At 46.0% G+C, this 20,749-nt stretch overlaps 1 protein-coding gene across 3 annotated transcripts in view; it reads left to right on the top strand.

The window, feature by feature from the left end:
- NEK11 (NIMA related kinase 11) overlaps nucleotides 1-20,749 on the top strand; it is a 237,654-nt gene that overhangs the window by 122,834 nt on the left and 94,071 nt on the right. For all 3 annotated transcript variants that reach the window (XM_056129480.1, XM_056129479.1, XM_056129478.1), the window contains one exon: nucleotides 5,025-5,139. In XM_056129480.1, the coding sequence (XP_055985455.1) occupies nucleotides 5,025-5,139 (115 nt within the window). The remainder of the gene's footprint in view (nucleotides 1-5,024; nucleotides 5,140-20,749) is intronic.

Below are 20,749 nucleotides of genomic sequence, written 5' to 3'. Positions count from 1 at the left end.
TCTATTCTCCCCTCCCCTCTTCTCTTCTCCCCTTCCCTCATTTTCTCCTTCCTCCTTCTCTTCTCTCCTCCTCTCCTGTCCCCTCCCCTTCCTCCTTTCTCTTTCTCCCTCTATCCTCTCTCTACTCTCCTCCTCCTCTCCTCCTCTACCTCTTCTTCCCCCTCTTTCCCCTTTCCCCCCTTCTTCAGTCATTTTTATGAAAAACTATGCTATACTATGTTCTGGTAGCTCATTCTGTGCTTAGCTCTGCCTCCCAGAAAGCACTGCCTTTTGCAGGAAGAACCAAGAACCAGGCTGCTATGGGGACAGCAGGTTAGTAAGCAGAAGCTCCAGACTCTGGACCATGCAGGCGCCCCCAGCAGGGCCTCTGTCCAGCCTGACTCAGTTCCTGATCCCAGGAACCCTTGTTTTCTGCCTCCCGCGGAGAGGTAATCCACCTTCCTCCATTATTCAGTGGCAGCAAGCCTTTGGGTCAGAAAGGCAGACAGGGGGCTGACAGGAGGCCTGGCTGCTTCTGACCTTCATACTCTCCCTCTGGTGGGCCCTTGGGCAGCCATCCTGGGGGAACTAGCAATCACGTCCACCCCCTCTCCCGGGGGGGGGCACTTAACTAGCAGGGAACCTGGAAAGTAGAGAAAGGAAGAGCTGGCAGAAATGGGTGGGGGAGCACTCTGAGAGACCCTCATTGGAGGGGACTCTGGACACCCTAAGACCTTCCCAGCACAGAGCCCCTTTTACCTACACCAGGCAACTTGTGAGAAAGGGTTGTCTTTCTAGATCTTTTAGCTACCTTTCCTCTGGGGCTGAGAACTTCAGATTCCCATAGTTCAGTTCAATGATAAGAATTCTGGGGGTGGCCGGGGAGGGGCGTTGCAGAGAGTCTAGGGCTCAAGGCGCTGACCTCATGCATTGCTGATCCCCAGTTCCATCTAGATGCTATGTATGGTCTCCTGAGCACAGCCACAATGCTGTCCAAATCCCCTCCCTCCAAATAAAGAAAATAAAATGCTAGTTAGAAAAAGAGTTGTCTGCTAACCTATGTAAATGACTCATTGATTCAGTGGGTAGATCAGAGTGCTTGTGGACACCTGCTTCTAAGGATTGCCCTCACTAAGATTTGAAATGGGGAAATACAGATGCACTAATATTTTATTTTATAAAACCTAAGTAACTATTTATTCTTGGGATTACCATATGAATGTTGTTTTATGGAGCCTCTTAATTATTAGTGTCCGATCAATTTACTTGACTCTTGCCCGACTCTCTGACCCTTCAAAGTAGCCACTTTAGTTTTCCTTTTCATCTCTGATCTGATTGCAGTGATAACAGCTCTGTGCACATCCCTAGCACCCCACCCCACGGTAGACTTGGGGTCCTTGGAGGATCCCTCACAATTTAGCGCACATCAGAAACCGTGGAGCAGGAAGCATTTCAGTGTTGAAGAAGTCTATGCCAGGGACAGAGACAAAGACAAATAAAGGAACAAGATAAAAAACTGAAGTTATTTAGCACCAGTGCTGGTCTGGCAGAGTCATCTACCAAGTCTCTCAAGTGACCCAGGTTCCAGCTACATTTTTTATGCAGCTTCATCCCTGGGCTGGGGAATAGTCTACCCTTGTGGCTGGGCACCAGAAGAGGACAGCATTCCCCATGATGAGGTGATGTAGTCTGCAGACAGGTCAGAGTGATTTAGTCCATGATTCAATAACAGGAGGACCTGGAATCAGGCTTCCCTGAGATGGGAAAGAACAAAGAACAGGGATAGGAACCAGATGCCCCTCACAAAAATGGGCATGGGTGACTTATCCCATGCCCTCTTTTGAATACTCTTGTTTGTCCCTCTGTATCTTTGCTTGCTTTTTCCACTCTAAAGAAGCCCATGTTCTCTTTCCAACATGTATTTACTCTCTTTCTCTCCCCTCACATCTTTTTAAACAAGTTGTATTCAATAAAAAATACCTTGCTTCACACTTACACACACACACACACACACACACACACACACACACACACACGGAAATTGGCCTCATAAACTGAATACAGGAATCAGACTTCCCTGCCATCAGGAAATTTTTATATTCTTATGTATTATCCCCTAAAACACAGAAACCAAATCAGGTCCCCTGATTTGGGCCCAACACAGATGGAAAAAATGATTTCACAAACCATCTTATGAAATCTCAGCTCCTGCTGTCCGTAGTGCCTGCCACGCTCTTCCTGGCCCTTTTTCTCGCCCCTTTTCCTACTATATGCATATACATATACATATATATATATCATACCTGAAGATGCTCAGAGGCTCTTCCTGACTCTGTGCTCAGGAGTCACCCCTGGCAGTGATCAGGGGACCATATATGCAAAGCAAGTGCCTTACCTCTAGCCCTCTGGGGGGACGGCGGTGGCATTCAGGGGGATTTCACAGATTCTTTGCTCTTTCACAGGCAGTTGGCCCTGAGCTTCCCAGAAGCGCATTCAATAGATTTGTGTAGTGAAGGGGCCTAGACACGCACATGGCTTTTGATAATAGTGTCCCTCCTCCAGGCCCACCTTCTAGAATGGCATCAACCTGGTCCATCCTTCTATACCTCTCTTTCAAACGCCTCCTGAAGAGGTAAAACCTTTGTCCTCTTTGCTTCACCTTTCACCTCATCTTCCTTCATACCCTTGGGACATCTAGCCTCTGATTTCAGGAGGTGCCCACATGCAGCTTTGGTCTTGCTAAAATTCAGCACGTGCTGCTTGATCTGGTGTGCCTGAGCCTCTGAGGTCCAGGACCCCCTCAGATTAGTGATGGACAGAAATCGTACAGCAGTTCACCATGGGTGGACCAAACTGTTCATCAACAAACTTTTCTCGTAGGAAAAGAAGTGTTTGATGGGAACAGAAAGAAAGGAGCCCCAGGAAGATGCAGAGTTTTCCTGTCAGCCCCAGGGAAAGGCTGAAAAGATGAGGCCTAGCAGAGGCAAGGCAAGTGTCTAAAATCCACAGACGTGCATAAGGGAGCTTTAATGGCCTTAGAGAACAAGGGGTAGGAAACATAGAACTGGGAACTCCATAGACTTCTCAAGGAAGGGCCTCATTGAGTTGAAAATGGATTTAAAAAAAAGGATAAGAAAAAATTGGACTCATCAGAGGGACAAGAAGCTAGTGGGAAAACCTGCCAACCCCAGAGAACAGGAAAGACGAGGAAACCGGTCCTGCCTTTGTTCACATACACTCTCTCTCTCTCTCTCTCTCTCTCTCTCTCTCTCTCTCTCTCTCTCTCTCTTCCGGCATAATCCCTCACTCACCTCCCTGGAGCTCAGTTCCCTTTTCCTTGCTCCTGCTTTCCTGCCCAGCTGATAAAAACACTTTATATTCCAATAACTGTTCAGTTGTAGGAGATGGAGTCAGAATTAGGTGAGAGAAGAGGCCCATCCTGTCACTTCTTAATCAGATTCTAATTTTTGTTTTTTTGAGGCATTCAGTAGAGAGAGGCTGGGTTTATTTATATATTTTTTGACCTGAACTGAAGGGACCTTTCCTTTGAGAGATATTTTCTGCCAGACTGGATTTGGCTTTGCAAACTTGAAGCGTAGCAGAATCACTCGAGGCCCTGCTTCTTCAAAGGGTGGCAACTGAAGAGCAGCCAGATGACATGATACATAGAGAAGCCTGGTCAGTTCTTTTCTCTGAGGGAGTACGTAGGAGGGATGGGCCCCAAATAGGGTTTCTGTGAGAAATGAATCCGATCAGGGCTCCAGGCATGAAATGGTTTTGAGATCAAAGATCCGGTCAAGGCCTTCTCTTTCTAAGAAACACAATTATAGCAATTCTCTCTGTTCTTGCCACTAAGAACCTCAACCAGTCAAAGGTAATCGGGGTCCCCAAATACTGATTTTCAAGTAACTTCTGAAGTCAGTATAAAGACATTTCCTGCAGTCTCTCTTCTTTGTTCTCAGAGCCCTATTTGTGCTCCCTTGAAAAATTGGAGCCAATTTCGCCTCCCGCAACTATTATTGTACAGCATAAAAATTTGGATCCTTCAGCATCTTTTATGAGTATTTCACAATCCGCATAGCATGGTACAGCTTTGTTTAATTTGTTCACTAAGATTAGTCTGAACTGTGTTTTCCATGAAAAGATATTCTTGGAGTATGTCTCCATGAAAGCCACTTATCAAGGGAAGCAGATTAATTCAGCATAAGCTCGGTGTTGCCAGCATACACACACGTACACAGAAACCCGAGCAAAAGGCAAAGTGATTTCTTGAGATTGCTGATGATATACATGAGAAATTTTACTTTGGTTGTTTTGAAATGTGAATTCTTTCACATGACCTCCGACATCCCTTCCTTTTAGGAACTTAGAAGTCATAAAACTCAGCCTGGAGTGATAGCACAGTGGAGTGATAGTGCATGTGGCCGACCTGGGTTCAATTACCAGCATCCCATATGGTCTCCTGAGCACTGCCAGGAGTAATTCCTGAGTGCAGAGCCAGGAGTAAGCTCTGTGCATCGCTGGGTGTGACCCAAAAAGCAAAAAGCAAAATAAATAAAAAAACGAAGAAGTCATAAAGTCACAAAACCTTAAAATCTAGAAGTGAACTTGTGTGTCTTCCAAGCCAGCATCAGTGATTTTGAGGCGAAGAAGCTGAACAGGAATAGATAAAGGGGTGATGAGTGAACCCCCGCCCCTCACCCTCTGAGAGGAGAAGCTCTTTGACCTGGCTGTGTGTTGAGCTAGCAAATGAGCCTCTCCCATGAGACTACACCCCAGTGTCCTACCTGCCCACTCTCATCCTGGCCCCGAAACTGGGACTGGGGCAGACGCTGCCCACCCCCTCGCCCCCAGTCACCTGTCCAGTCAATTCAACTTTCTCTGATCCCAAGCTGCCTTCTGGGAATTTGAAAATGTTTTCCTCTTTCACACAGGAGCAGGTAGGCGCATTCCAAATGGTCTTGTCAACCAGAACATTGGTTCATCTGTGGTGGTGCCATTTCCTTTTGTAGCCTATCACCACCTCTTCCTTTACCTCCCACAAGGAATCTGATGATCTGACTTCAGAGAACCTGCCAGAATCTCAGCTCATGTCTTCCCTGAACTTTGACACACCAGAACCTGCTGTCGAGGATGCCAGAAGGGACCTTGATGATCACGGTATGAGTTTGCCCCAGACTCAGAACTGTACTACTTCCACAGAGAAGTAGCCAGGACTTTCTCTCTGTTTGCCCATGTGGGGCTGTGACAGGGAGGAAAAGCAGAGAAGTCAGTGTTTGTCTGTCCTCTGTTCCCTTCTTTGTCAAAGTAAAGATGAGTTGGATCCTTGTACCACGTAAAGGAGTGGCCCCACTTAATATAGGTCTTTCCCTGGACTGGGGATGCTCCAAGGCCCTCCTTCCCTCTGCTGTGTGTGGCTTACCTGGCCCCGAACAGTGTAAAGTGAAGAGGCAATGTCAGATTCTGAAAAAATCAGCACCTTGGATATGTTAGGAATAAAGAATGTTCAGAGATATCACCCAAATGGGAGATACAGCATCGCCTTATGGTACAAAATAGTCACTGTCACTGTCACTGTCCTCCCGTTGTTCATCGATTTGCTCGAGCGGGCACCAGTAACATCTCCATTGAGAGACTTTGTTGTTACTGCATTTGGCATATCGAATATGTCACGGGTAGCTCGCCAGGCTTTGCTGTGTGGGCGAGATTCTCTAGGTAGTTTGCTAGACTCTCCGAGAGGGGTGGAGAAATGAACCTGACTTGGCCATGTGGGCCGCGTGCAAGGCAAATGCCCTACCCGCTGTGCTATCGCTCCAGCCCATAAAATAGTAATTTTATAAAATAACATATGAGACTGATGGGGCGGGGAGGTAAACTCAACCAGCCCCCCTCCAAGGGGCCCCGGTGAGGAGAGCCAGTCACGGGGGCAGGAGACTCTGTGCTGTTCTCTTCTGGGAGCTGGGTTTTATAGTCCCTGGGTCTTGGCCATTTCCCTCCCCACCCTGAGCAGAGCCATGGCAGCTGAATACCTCCAGATCCAGCCACAACCATGCTTAAGACCACTCTCCACATGTTTGGATGAGCCTCAGCATGAAGGAACCGGCAGAGGTACCCAGGTAAGCGGGACTCAGGGCTGAGATCTCCAGGCCTGCTTGGATTGGGACTGGGCCTCTTCCATCCAGATCACCCATCTTCCTGTAGCTAGGCATTACACCCACCAACTGCCCCTGGCACCGTATTATCCCATCTATTATCCCATCAACGGCCAAGACCCAGGGACTATAAAACGCAGTTCCCGGAAAACCTCTTATTGTCTATTTCTCACTCTTGGAGAACCCGACAGGGTACCGAGTGTATCCTGCCCGCATGGCAGAGTCTGGCAAGCTCCCCATGGTGTATTTGATATGCCAAAACCCAGTAACAATGATTGGTCTCATTCCCCTGACCCTGAATGAGCCTCCAATGTGGCACTTGCTAAAATCTCAGGGCTAGGACAAATGGATATGGTCAATGGTTCTGAATCCTTTGCGGAACCCGGCTTGCTCGCATGGTTGTCCTTCAACTAGTGTTCTGCCAATCCTATTTAGGATGTCTCGGGTGAACAACTTGTAGATGACAGACAATAGGCAGATCGGGCGATAGTTGCCAATGTCATGGATGTCTCCCTTCTTGAACAATAGTACAGTCCATATCCACACGATAACCAAGCTCATTGAGGTTTCTTGGGAGTTCAAGATGCCGCTCTGTCTAACGTTCATTGATGTAAAGAAGGCCTTTGATTCTGTTGAGACAGAAGCGGTCATCGAAGCCCTAGCCAATCAGGGCACTCAAGCTCAATACATCAAGATCCTCTGTGAGCTGTATTGCGGATTCACTACCAGGAGCACCATTCTACAAAGAAGTAATCATTGATGTCAAGAGAGGGGTTCGGCAGGGTGATACCATTTCACTGAAACTCTTCAGTGCCACCCTCGAGACATCATGCGACGACTGGAATGGGAAGGAATAGGAGTGAAGATAGATGGTCGGCAACTACACCACCTCCGCTTTGCTGATGACATTGTCTTAATAACACCAAACATCAGCCAAGCGGCACAAATGCTGGCCGATTTCGATCATGAGTGTGGAAAGGTCAGTCTACAGCTGAATCTTATGAAGACAATGTTTATGAGAAACAGCCTCGTTCCTGACGCCCCATTTGCTCTCAATGGAACGACCATCTCCGAATGCAACAGCTATGTGTACCTAGGTCGAGAAGTCAACATGACAAATGACCTGGCACCCGAGCTGTGCAGGAGGAAGAGAGTGGCTTGGAACGCCTTCAAGAGCGTTGAAGAAATAGCTAAGAGGACGAAGAATCCGGCTCCGGGCACATCTCTTTGATTCCAGTGTTCTTCCTGCATTAACATATGCCTCAGAGACCTGGGCCCTACGCAAACAGGATGAGAACGCTATTCGGGTCTCCCAAAAAGGAATTGAAAGAGTTATGCTTGGAATATCATGTTTCACTCAAATGAGAGAAAGAATCCGGAGTTCCGACATCCGTTGACGATCAAGAATCAGGGACGCTGTCTCGTTTACCAAGGTGTCAAAAATCAGATGGACTGGTCACGTAATGAGATTTAAAGATGACCGCTGGACTAGAGCTGTTACCGACTGGATTCCACGGGATGTCAAAAGACCGTGTAGCTGCCCACTTACCAGATGGTCAGACTTCTTCATCAAGATCATGAACGATTGGTTTGAGGCTCTTCATGTTCCTGAACGAACAGACGCCATTGGGCTACACTAGCACGTGACAGGGACAAATGGAGTCGTTACTGGCACCCGCTCGAGCATATCGATGATTAACAGGAAGTCAAGTGATCAAGTGATCAAGGACGAATGGAGACATTACCGGTGCCTGCTCGAGGAAATCGGTGAACAACAGGATGACAGTGATACAATGATACAGTGATGAGACTGACACCCAAAGACAGTAGACACAAGGGCAAGGAGTATCGCCCCATAATTGGAGGCCTGTCTCATGAGCCGGGGGAGAAGGCAGCTAGAATAGAATAGAAAAGGGATCACTAAGTCAATGATGTTTGGAAGAATCATTCAGGATGGGAGATGTGTGCTGAAAGTAGATAAAGGAACAAATGTGATAGCCTCTCAGTATCTATATTGCAAACCATAAATGCCCAAAAGTAGAGAGAGAGTATAGGGGAAATTGTCTGCCATAGAGGCAGGGGGAGGGATGGGAAGGGAGGGGATACTGGGGACATTGGTGGTAGAAAATGTGCACTGGTGAAGAAGGGATAGGTGTTAGATCATTGTATGAAACTCAAACATGAAGGTTTTGTAACTGTATCTCATGGTGATTCAATTTTTTAAAAAATAATTTTAGGACGGAAACTGTTGGCCTTATCAGGGAAATGGCTGGCACCCTGATTTCTCTATATCTGTTTCTTTGTCTGTAAACTGAGAAAGAAAAATACCTCCCAGGTTGTTTTGGCAAGCAAGGAAGAACAGGCCTGGGCCCTTTGTGCTCAGCAAAAAGAGAGGCGAAAGGGACCAGAGAGATACTACAGTGGGTAGGGTGTTTGCCTTGCATATGGCTGACCAGGATTTAATCTTGAGTCACCCTTGGGAACTGCCAGATGTGATTCCTGAGCACAGAGCCAGGTGTGACCCCTGAGCATTGCTGTGTGTGCTTCCCCCCCTCCAACCCCCCTACCCCCCAAAGAAAGAGGTGAGGAGACCTAACGGTCTGCTGAGGGAAGCAGTCAGTGTAAGAACTTAGAGGAGGGACTGCTGTGGATATAGGACTTTCTTCAATGCCTTTCCTCCCCAAGGACCCAGGGTAACATGCCAGGAACATTGGGGTACTAGGTAAATTGTGCTTGGATGATGAAGAGAATGATCTGCCAATCTGAATCTCTGCTTTGCACCATAGAGATTTCCCATTTCCTCCGAAGTGTGTGTTTAGAGGTAAACGGAAAGACTTGCAAGACAAGACAAACATGGCAAGTGAATTGAACTTTCGAAAGGCATAGAGTCTTTGGTGTATCATTAGGCTAATTTCTATGAACTATAATGATTAGATTACTCCTAAGCTAGCTCTTTCGGACCAGGAGGCTCGAAGTATTTTCCTCAATTCTTTTATCATCTGTCATGGAGATCTCAGTATGCTAGGATATTATTTATTTACTAGCCCAACTGGAAAGACTCAAAATCTATTCTTTCAATCACTTTCTTGGTGCTATATTCAAAATACTTCTTACATATCCATAATGAGATGTAAGGTTAAAACACACAACACTCCTGCACACATACACACACACACACACACACACATACATGGTCAATTGTGTCAAATGCCTTGCAGAATACTTTAAACATTTTTCTTGTATTTTATTCCCCTCTGAATGTGTTCTCTACAGTTTATTCTGTCTCAAATATTAATTAAAAAGGAGACTTAGTACTATGAAAACATAACCTTTGAGTTAATGATTAAGATGATTAATGATCACATTGGTAACCTTGAAATTTTGAGAACTTGAATTTGTTGGTGAACTTTCATGGGTATTTTTGTTATTCTCCTTGACTTGTATATTTGAATCTGAATTTTCATAAGTAAGTTTCATATCTAAACTTTCACAAATAAAATTTGAATCTAAAGTCTCTCACTCAGAGTGAGTTGACATATATATGATATATACATATGTATATATTATCTAGTTTCTATGTGTAAAATAAAATTACACGGTCATTTTTGAAGCTCCAGCACCAAATGTTGAATCAGTCTTTAATGCCAATTTGGAAAAATTTCCTCTGGATTATGAGGCATGAGTTATGGAGAAAGAAGACAGGGTGAGACATTACTTACATTACATTTCTTAGCTGATTTGGCTAATGAGCCTAGGTGAAGCTGTGACTAATCATTATAATGAGAAAGCACAACTGGAATGCCTGCCATCCCTGCTTACCCCCTTCTGTGGAATGTTGATGAGTTCTTACACTATATATATATATATATATATATATATATATATATATATATATATATAGGCAGACACTTCACTGCACTTTAGCTTTATTTTAAGCATCTCACAGCTGAGTCTCAGAATAGTGTACGGTGGGGAGCTGGAGCCGCCTGACACTCAGGGGCTCAGGCTCAGCCAGAGTGTGGCTCTCAACCTACATGTCAGCTGGGGAACTGCACTGGCGTGGGCCTGAACAATACCTTGCACCTCTTTATTTCACCTCACATTTCCCTCCTAACATTGCTTCCTTGAACAAATCCTGAGCTTCGTGTGTGTGTGTGTGTGTGTGTGTGTGTGTGTGTGTGTGTGTGTACTTAAAGTTCTGCCTTCAGGCCATGTGGTCTCCACCTGCCCTTTCCATTGAAGACCTTTCTGACTCATGGGGCCATATACATATACACAAATATTAGTCAAAGATATTTCTTATTGTTTTAAACTTCAAGAAGACATTGTTTAAAATAGGAGACTAACACCCAAGAGTGGCCAAGATTAGTACCAGGAGGTTTGCTCCATGGCTTGGAGGCCAGCCACACATACTAGGGAAAAAGGGAGCTCAGATAGAGAAGGGAGCACCAAATAAAAGGGTGTTGGGAGGATCCTCCCAGGATGGGAGAAGCTTGCTGAAAGTAGACTATAGACCAAACATGATTGCCACTCAACGCCTCTTTTGCAAACCACAACACCCAAAAGGAGAGAAAGAGAACAAAAGGGTATGCCCTGCCACAGAGGCAGGGTGGGATTGGGGGGGATGGAGGGTGGGAAGGAGACTGGGATCCGTGTTGGTGGGAAATGGGCACTGGTGGAGGGATGGGTATTTGATCATTGTACAATTGAAACCCAAGCACAAAAATTTGTAAGTCTACAACTGTACCTCATGGTGTTTCACTAATAAAAATTAAAAAATAAAACAAACAACAACAACAACAACAAAAATAGAAGACAATGTTTACCACCTCCAGGAGTTTTACTGACTCCAGAAGTTAATTCAGCTCACCGATGTTCTAGATATTTATAGATGACACCAGGCATTTGAAGGGACAGGTGAGGTATCCATAAGCAGCCAGCTGGCTGGAGAAACTTGTGGTTTATCCCTGGAAAATAATACTGATTGGCAATGAAGAGAAATCAAGTACCAATTCACAGAATGATGTGGATGTCATCCATAGAACTGTACCTACTGGAGAAATGATTCTGTTTCTCTCAAGTTCTAGAACTAGCAGCACCTGGTTGCCTGAGAACAACGGAAGTGGGAAACTTACAAAGATGTGAGGGGAGATGAAGAGAGAAATATGGATTAACTAGAGAGCACAGCTTCTCTAGAGGGAAACAGGAAAGCGAGCAAAGGTATGAGTTCATAGGGGATCTGGGCTGAAGAGAGCGAACCTGAATTATGTCCTTTAAGTGAGGACAACTTATTGTCCCAAACTTCTGTTTCAGTCAAGATAGTAAACAAACAAAAAACATTGAAGAGCTATTGAAAAAGGAATGCGGGGGAAGGGTTATAAATAATGCCCCAAGTCTTTGTTTTAGTTAATGAATGAGGGTGACTTGTCTGAAATCATGGCCAGATGGAAAGATCTCTGAGTATGGTTTGGTGCTCAAGTACGTGTGTTGATAGAATAATCTTAAGCCTATTTTATCTCGACTAAAAGACAACCCTGCCTAACACATGCAGTATTAAGAGAGTTGTGGGGTCTTTTTCTCAGGAGAAAAGCTGACTCCTTAGAGATGACCATCAGGGAAGCTGGGATGTAGCTCAGTGGCTGAGCACATGCTTTGCATGTAACAGGCCCTTGGTTCCATCCTTAGCACCCACATGGTGGGATAAGAATAGAAACGATGATCTGAAATGCTTTCGCTCCTCTCTTCATTCATTTGGAGGATCTTATGGGCATTGCCGGGAACCTAAGCACGTCCAAAGGACTAGCACCACTAAGCAGCCTGAGCACAGAATAACAACAACAACAAAATGATTGACTGGACTCCAGAAATCAGCCCAATGCCAGGAGCTGGTGGAGCTGCCCGATTTGTGAGTTCTTAGAAACAAAAAGAGCCAATACAGGGTCCCTTCTGTTTTCCTGGACATCCTATCACTCCCATAGCTTTGCATCCTTAAAACCTTGACCAGGAATGTCAACCATTGCTGGTCAAACCCCCCCCCTCCCCCCTCCCGCCAATCTTTGTCACCTCTTCATTCTGCTGTGCTGAGTCGTGGTATTTCCCCCCTGCCTCTCGCAGAGAGGCTCCTGCAGCCACTGTCTGTTCTCCTGAGCTCTCAGGGATAATTAGAATGGATCTAATATCGAATGAAGATGTGCTGACTCTCCACCTTGAGGCCCATTTAATAATTCAGAGCGTTCCTCTCAGTGACAAGCTGGGTAGATGCCTGTAACTGAAATCTTAAAAATCAGATCCAAATTGAAAAATTTAAGTGGATGTAAATAACACCTGCCCGCATTAGCCAGCTCACTGCTGTGTCCTAAGCTGGCACAATAGTAACAAGAGGAAAATCCGTCCCCGGAACATCAGTTATTCACAAAGACCCTTAGCACCCAGGGGCCTCTCAAAAACAGTTTTTTTTTCCTCCCTGGGAAAGTTCTTTTTGTTCCCACGGGGCCATCCCTGAGCTCCGTATAAATTATACAATAGAGATTAAACTCGGGGTCTTGCTGGGAGGGCACAGAGCACCCTTAAGAGTACTTGCTTGGTTCCTCATGGAGGAGGTTTGCAAGGAATCAATTAAGCTAAATAAGCTTCAATCGTGGCTTTAAGGTAGGCTAGGACACAGAACAGACTGACGCCTTCTATGCGTCTCAGGCAGCACTTTGCTCTTGTCCTGGTATGGATTACCCGTCGCTGATGAAGTCAATTTCCATGCACGCAAACTTCACAGTTGTGCATAAGCTTCCATGCCTGCACCCTGTTCAGTACTGGGATGGCGCCCAGAGGAAGCTCAGGGTTCCTGTGACCAGGAGGTGGGTAGGGGGGAGGAATGTTCAGCTCTGCACCTGAGTCCCAGCGCTCCTATGTGAGTGCTGTGGTTTTAAGTGAGACATTTATTTCCTCTGATCCTCAGCTTTTAAACAACTTAGAAACTACCCCCTAGCAGTATTCATCCCAATGGTATGGGCCTTAGTGGCAGAATCTGCGTGAGGCATTTCTAAAATTGGCCTTTAAATCTCTTAAATCAGTCCCTTATATGTAAAATTCTGTTTGAGAGTCACTTGTAGGCTTGCTAAAAGTGTTAGACATGATTATACTTATTTAATTCTCCAGCTGAGTGGTGGGGGCGGGGCAGAATATTGGGCCACACCTGGCCAGTTTTCAGTGATTACTCAAGGGTCTGTGCTCAGGGATCACTCCTGGTGGTGCAGAGGGACTATAAATGGTGTCCAGGAACTATAAACAGTGCTGGTATTGAATCCGGGTCAGCCACATGCAAGGCAAGTACCTCATCCCCATATACTATCTCCCCTAGTGCTCTATTCTTAACCTGCTAACAAAGTTAGGTACATTCATAGAATTTACCCCAAAGATATATGGGTCCTGATCCTTGAACTCTTTGAATATCCTAGAAAACATGGCCAAGGGAGGTGAATCAAGATTAAAAACGGTGCTAAAGTTGCTAGTGGCTGTCTTTAAGGTAGGGTGATTATCCTAACGATCTGAACAGACTCACTGTAACCACTTTTAAGGCTCCTTAAAAGTGGATAAGAAGGAGAACGAGAGAGATGACAGGGATTGAAAAGGACTTGGGCCAACAGTACTAACTACAATGGAAGAAGAGGGGTCACAAGTCAAGGGAAGCAAGTGATGTCTGGGGCTGATCAAGGCAAGTGACTACATCTCAGATCTCCCCAGGAGCCCCTAAGAGGCAAGTGCAGATAATTCAGTCTTATCTTAGTGAGATCTTCAGATCTACAGAACTATCAAATAAACACTTGCTTTTCTTTGGGTTTTCTTTGCCTTTTTTTTTGTTTTGCTTTTTTTTTTTTCTTTTGGGTCAGACCGGTCCATACTCAGGGGTTATTCCTGTGCTCAGGAATTACTCCTGGTGGTGCTCTGGAGATGCCAGGGATCGAACCTGGGTCAGCCGCATGCTGGGCAAATGCCCTACCTCCTTTACTATCACTTTGGTCCGAGATAAACTCTGCTGGGGGCTCCGACTGGAGTCAAGGGTCATGCCTGGATTAAATCCCCACACTGCATGACATCCCAAGCATCATCAGGTGTAGCCCTGGAGGTCTCCAGACTGTGCTAGGGTGGGGTGCCCCTGGAGGGCCCTGCCTGGCTCTGGGGTGGTCTGGTGGTTTCCAGCTCTTCAGGACCTCAGGACTCTACCTCCTCCCACCCTCACAGTGAATGGCTGGCCTGTTAGCCAAGTATCACAGGAGTGGTACCCTCACCACCATGTAGGAGTTCTTTCCCAAGAAAACCGTAACTTTTTTTTGCCTTAAATCTCTGAATTTGTGATCATTTGTCACAGCAGCCCTAGTTCTGTTGAATAGTATCTGCTGCCAAAGAGGTACCAGCTTTGAATCTGCTGAGAGTTTTTGGTTGAAGTGATAAGAATAGTTTAGCTGTATCGGGCTCGTCTTTAGGTACTTGTGATTGCTGTCTCTGGTCTCTGCAGAGAGGTTCTGTTTTTCTCTGTTGCTGTGTGTGTGTTTGTGTGTGTGTGTGTGTGTGTGTGTGTGTGTGTGTGTGTGTGTCAGGGGGAGGGAGGGGGAGGGAGGGGAGTTACACCGGTACACCAACACTTCCTAGATTCACTTCCTGAACAATCTCATTTTTCAAGTGAAATAGCACGTCTCCAAAAAGTACAGTGCCAACTTGCCAACCAGAAACCAAGGCTGTGGTAATCAATACTTGTCTCTCCTGACTGGCAGTACTTCCCACTGACTTCTTTCTAATGCTTCTAAAAAAAAAAAAACTCTAAAGAGAAAACCTACAGGCAAGATCCAAAGTGCCTGTCCTGATCATAGTCATTTGTCTTCCAAGCAAGCACTGTGATGAGTTTGACTTCTAAAAATGCCCATTTACCTCCCTCTCTGGCCCTGCCAGCACCTGCAGCTTGTAAGGAGAACATTCATAGAAATTCAGCCTCTTGTCCAAGGCATTAGCATCCATGTGTCGAAATACGTCTTTGAAAGCATCTGTACCCAGCTTCACGCCCAACCAACCTTGAGCCTTCTTTCCTGCCAACTCCTTTGCATTCTTTTCTCTCCCTCTGACCTTGGCTCTTAAGTTATTCATAGAAGTTTTTCTTCTTATTATAGACCAGTCGTCCAGGTCCATCCTGTGTCTGAATTCTAGATGACTACACTCTCTCCCTGCATTTTGGCACCTTGCATCTGGGTTGCAGAGATCAAAGTGCCTTTACTCTTATTATGTCTTGGCTTGATTTTCTCCTTTGAGTCCCTGAAACATGAATAAACTCAATTATCCTGCTTTCCAGGTTACGTTCCTGTGGCTGTTTTCCTGGTCTCAAATAGCATGGAATTAAATTAATTCCCTTCATTCACCTTTCCCCCTCTCCATAACCCCATTTAAAGATGTAATCATTTAATTATTTGCAAGAGCCTTTGCTTATGAACATAATGGTCTGAAGTTACATATACTCGGCTTGGTTTCATTTGGAAGGCTGCATTTGGAAGACTAACCTTTGTGTGTTCATGGAGTGCTGGATGAGAAGTTTTAGCAGTCAAGGTGAGAGGGTAAGAAAGTGACTACTGGACCAGAGCAGTTGTACAGCAGGTAGGGCGTTTGCCTTGCATGAGGCTGACCTGAGTCAATCCCTGGCATCCCATATGGTCCCCGGAGCACTGCCAGGAGTAATTCCTGAGTGCAGAGCCAGGAGTAACCCCTGAGCATCACTGGGTATGACACAAAAAGAAAAAATAAATGAAAAGAAAATGAAAAAATAAATGAAAAATAAATGATCGCTGGACCTTACAAAACTAGAGATAGAAAGGATGTATTAAGTCTCCCTCAACCCTGGAGCCTCGTTGGGCACTGCCTGCCTGGCACAGGCTGGGTCCCTGGCCCTGTGCTTGCCTGCTGCATATTCTATCCTTTCTGGACTCATCCTGCTGACATTTGGGATCTCGCCTCTTCCTTTCACTCTCAGTAGATGGGTCTCCTGCAGTCTCTGGTGTCTCAGCTCGAAATTCAACCTAGTGGGAATTGTGGCGACAAGCTTCTGCCTGTATGTTGTACATACAACCTGCTGGGTTTCAAGATTTGTTTCTGAGTCTCTTGGATCATGGTCATTAAGCAGTTGGATCAGGAGCCAGAGAGGCCATTCATGGGCGGTGACCCGTGGTCTGGTTGGGGTGGGGAGGAAAGGGCCGGCTGCACCCCTTTGTGTGTCTTGCCACTGCAGGCCCAAACCTGACTGTCCAACGGGCTCTGGAGCATGGCGGCCACTAGGCCACCAGGGGGAACAGGCCAAGGCACAAAACCTATTCCCATCTGGGGTGGCCCAGCTCCAGTAACCTACTGCAGGGACCGGACATGTTTCTGCCAAAAGCTGCTGGGTTCCAAGATTTGTTTCTGAGTCTCTGGGATCATGGCTGTTAAGCAGCTTGATCAGGAGCCAGAGTAGCCATTTGTGGGCAGTGAGCCCAAGTCTTGTTGGGGTGGGGAGGAAAGGACCGGCTCCACCCCCATCCTGTGAGGCCCCTTGTGTCTGTCACTGTGGGCCCAAACCTGACTATCCAATGGCCTCTGGAGAATGGTGGCCACCGAGCCCCCAAGAGGGAGCAAGAGGACAAGATCCTTTCCCCCTGGGGTGGCCCAGTGCTGGTAACATACTGCGGAGACTGGATGCATTTGTGCCAAAAGCCGCTAGGTCCCGAGATTTGTTTCTGAGTCTCGGGATCATGGCCCTTAAGCAGTTTGATCAGGAACCAGAGAGGTCTTGCCTCCAATTATGTAGCTAGCTGGAGGTGGTTTGTGGGTGTGTCTCCCACACACCTAACTTTTGGCTGTTTTTCTTTCTCTCTGTTTTTTCTTTCTTGGTAAACTTGGCCCCAAGTTGTTGGAGTATGGCCAAAGGCACAGTAGCAATTTGGGGGTATCTGGAAGTCTGAAGGCACCATCAGGCTGCTGATGCACTCGCCTCACAGGCCTTCTGGTGGCACCTTACCCTGTCTCCTGGGCACTCTTCAGGAAGCAAGAGTCTCGCACTCATCCTAGGGCTTCCTGGCTCTGAAGATACATTTTTTTCCTAGTGAAGCAAAATAGTCTTATTAAAAGAAATCTAATTAGATAACTTTAAGGGGTAGGGAAGGGAGGGAGGAGGGAGAGAGAGGAGAGAGAGAAGAAAGAGGAGAGAAGAGAGAGAGAGAAAAGAAGAGAAAGAGAGAGAGGGGGAGAGAGAGAGAGAGAGAGAGAGAGAGAGAGAGAGAGAGAGAGAGAGAGAGAGAGAGAGGAGAGGGAGGAGAGAGAAGAAAACATGGGTTTCTCCAGAGGGGAAAAAGCAAAGAAAAGCTTTTGGAAGAAAATATATATATTCTCTCCAAATTATCCTGGCCTGAAGTTCTCCACATAGTTAAAAGTTATTCTGGGTGTTGTCACAGGGAAAGCCTTGAGCTCTGCTGGATGGTTCTTTTCACATTTTTATCAGAACCTTGAGAGTCTGCTGTACCTTTCTTGAAGGGATTCACCTTTTCTGGGTGGTGCCTCAGTTTCAGTCTCCAAAGAGCTCAGGATTTGCATCTCAAAGGAATGTGTTCCTCATGCCTTTGGGCTACCTCAGGGCTAGGCAATTTCTTCTTAGTTTTATTATTTCTATAAAAGTCATTATCAGGACCCCCTATCTAAGTGCCTGTGCCATTCCTTCTTAAAGACCTCACTTCTTTAAGGGGAACACTAGTTGGGGTCCTTCTTCCTACTGAGGTGAAAAAAAATAGGTGTGCACCTACTTCTGTACGGGAATGAAATCTCAAACTGACTTATCATCACTGGGATAGAGGCAGTGGCTTATTGGGTCTCAGGACTGTCAGTCTGAAAGAGAAAATAGATAGATTAGATAGCAATTTTCTTATATATTAGGCCCTGGAGGAGAAAAGCTTTTTCTGGTCCAAAGAGGACAGAGTATTTTAGGAAGAAAAGAAAATAATGGCTATAGAATAATCTTTTTTGTTTCCTTTTTTGTATCCTGATGAGGTTGCTGTAAAAGAAATAGTTCCTACTTGTATCTGCTACCTGTAAAGACATGTTCAAAGTGAGCAGACATATAATTTAGCTGTAGTGTTGTTGTTGTTGTTGTTTAATTCGGTTTTTGGTTCACACCCAGCTGTGCCCAGAAATTACTCCTGGCTCTGCACTCAGCAGTCCAGTCACTCCAGGAAGACTCAGAGGAGCATATGGGGTGCCAGGGATTGAACCCAGGTCAGCTGTGTGCAAGGCAAGCACCCTACCTGCTATAGTATCTCTCCATCCCCAGTGTGGTTTTCCTTAAGGGAAGTTTCAAGTCCTCACCAGGTTTGTAGCAATTGTTTGAATCATTCTCTGTCAGTCTGGTTTCTGGATGACACAAGTGAAGCTGATTTTATCATGGAGAGATAAACCCAACTAGAAATCCCAATAACTTTTACAACAGGGTGGGTCCCTAAGACAGCTTGATGAAGCCCCTTTCCATTTAGGTACTAGTTGATCCAAAGGGGATCCAGTTTTCCAGAAGACCCAACCACCAGGATGAATTTGGGTTGAGGTTAATTGTTTGGCTGAGGTTAAAGGGTCTTTCCTTCTTCTCAGAATGCCTGCTGCCCCTGTCCTAAACAAAGAACATACCTGGTTTATTTTAAACTCTCTGAGACCTGTAAGATGCCTATTATTTCGTTATTTTAAAAGAGCCTGTTGAATAATGACTCAAAGCAGAAATTTGCCTTAGAAGCTAGAAGTATCTGAGAATGACTGTAGACAACAGTGAGAGCCAAAACTCAAAACTTTTTTTTTTGACATAATTTCCCTAATACACTTTAAACAAAATCCCAGCAATTCATGTGCACGTCCAAGTTCAAAACACACCATGCTGGCTTCAGAGGCTAGGAGCACCAGGCTCCTGCCTGTTGATTCTCATTTGATTTCTGCCTATTGACACAGCAACTTGCTTAGAGCTGGCGGTTGGTAAATATTTGTTAAGTTAATGACTCAAGCTAAGGGGCAAGATCCGGAGAAGGACTCCTGCTTTTGTTGTAAACTGTATACATTTCCTGCAGAGATGAATTCATCTGGGGAAGTGATACATACATTGCCCAGAAAAGACTTCTCTGCATTAGTCTCCACCCACAGCTTATTTCCCTTTCTAAGGGAGATAGTAATCCAGTTTTGCTTGGGAAGATGGAAAATCAAGGAGGCATTTTGCAGACATGGGAATAGAAAGTTCCCAGGCATGCCTTAAGAGACATTCATGTTTGAATGTGTCTGGGAAACTATCTATGCAGTCTGCCATGGTCCCATGGCAATGAGAGACCAGTGTTTTTTTTTTTCTTTTTGAGTCACAACTGGTGATGCACAGGGGTTATTCCTGGCTCATGCACTCAGAAATTACTCCTGGCGGTGCTCTGGCAACCATATGGGATGCTGGGAATCAAACCCGGGTGACCACGTGCAAGGCAAACGCCCTACCTGCTGTGCTATCGTTCCAGCCTCAAGACCAGTGTGGTTTGATAGGGGTGGCCACATCATCACCACAAGGCCATCATTCTCCATGTGTTCACTAGGCGCAAATACATAGGGGCAGTGATGTGTAATGTAGTCCAGATGACAAATGCAAGTATTTCTCTTTAGTTTGTGTCAACTCCAAGCCCTTATCAAACCCACAGCAGTATTTATCAGAGGGCAGAGCATGAGCAAATGTAAAGGTAAAGGTAAAGGCCCTCCCGTTGATCGTCGATTTGCTCGAGCGGGCCCAGTAACGTCTCCATTGGAGACTTTGTTGTTACTGTGTCTGGCATATCGAATACTCTCGGTAGCTTGCCGGGCTCTCCTAGAGGGGCGGAGGAATCGAACTCGGGTCGGCCATGTTGGCCGCTTGTAAGGTGAATGCCCTACCGCTGTGCTATATGAGCAAATGTATTCAAGGTTAATAGATTATTCTTCTAGTTTTATTTTTCTGGGCTACTCCTGGTGGTGCTCAGAGCTTACTCTTGACTCTGCACTCAGGAATCCCTCCTGGTGAGGCTTGAGAGACCAGAGATCACACATGGGTTGGCTGCATGCAAGCCAGTGCCCCTCCTGCTGTACTCCTTCCTTCCCCAGCCCCAGTTGGGTTATTCTTTATGTTGACACCCCCAGAAGTGCTGGTCGCCTCACACCTGCAAAGCCTGTGCTCCCCTCCTTGAGTCACACCCTCTCCAGTCCCTTTTCTTTACATTTTAAGATCAGGCTTGGGAATGCCCTTATGTGAAACTGCTTTCTCAGAATGATGTCAGCTGGGCTCCTGCAAAGCCACAGTGAACAGGGCAAGAGATGGATTAAGGGTATTGTCTGTTGAGAGAACAGTGGTGGGGGTGGGTGGGAGATAGGGGAAGTGATGGTCACAGAGAAGGAGCTCAGGTAGAGCCTTGAGACTGTGGTACATATCTGTGCCCAGAAAAGGTGAGCGGGGAGCAGGGAGAGCTGCGCATAGCAGTCAGCCCAGTGGGTGGTGCTGGTCCAAGATTTCCCATAGAGAAGTCCCATATTGAGCAAAGAGGCTGTGCTCATGGATCTATCAAGCCCCCAATGTCCTA

Source organism: Sorex fumeus, unplaced genomic scaffold (genome assembly GCF_029834395.1).
Source record: "Sorex fumeus unplaced genomic scaffold, SorFum_2.1 ptg000072l, whole genome shotgun sequence".
Taxonomy (NCBI): domain Eukaryota; kingdom Metazoa; phylum Chordata; class Mammalia; order Eulipotyphla; family Soricidae; genus Sorex; species Sorex fumeus.
Note: the sequence above shows the minus strand (reverse complement) of the source record. Positions and strands in the feature narration are given on the sequence as shown.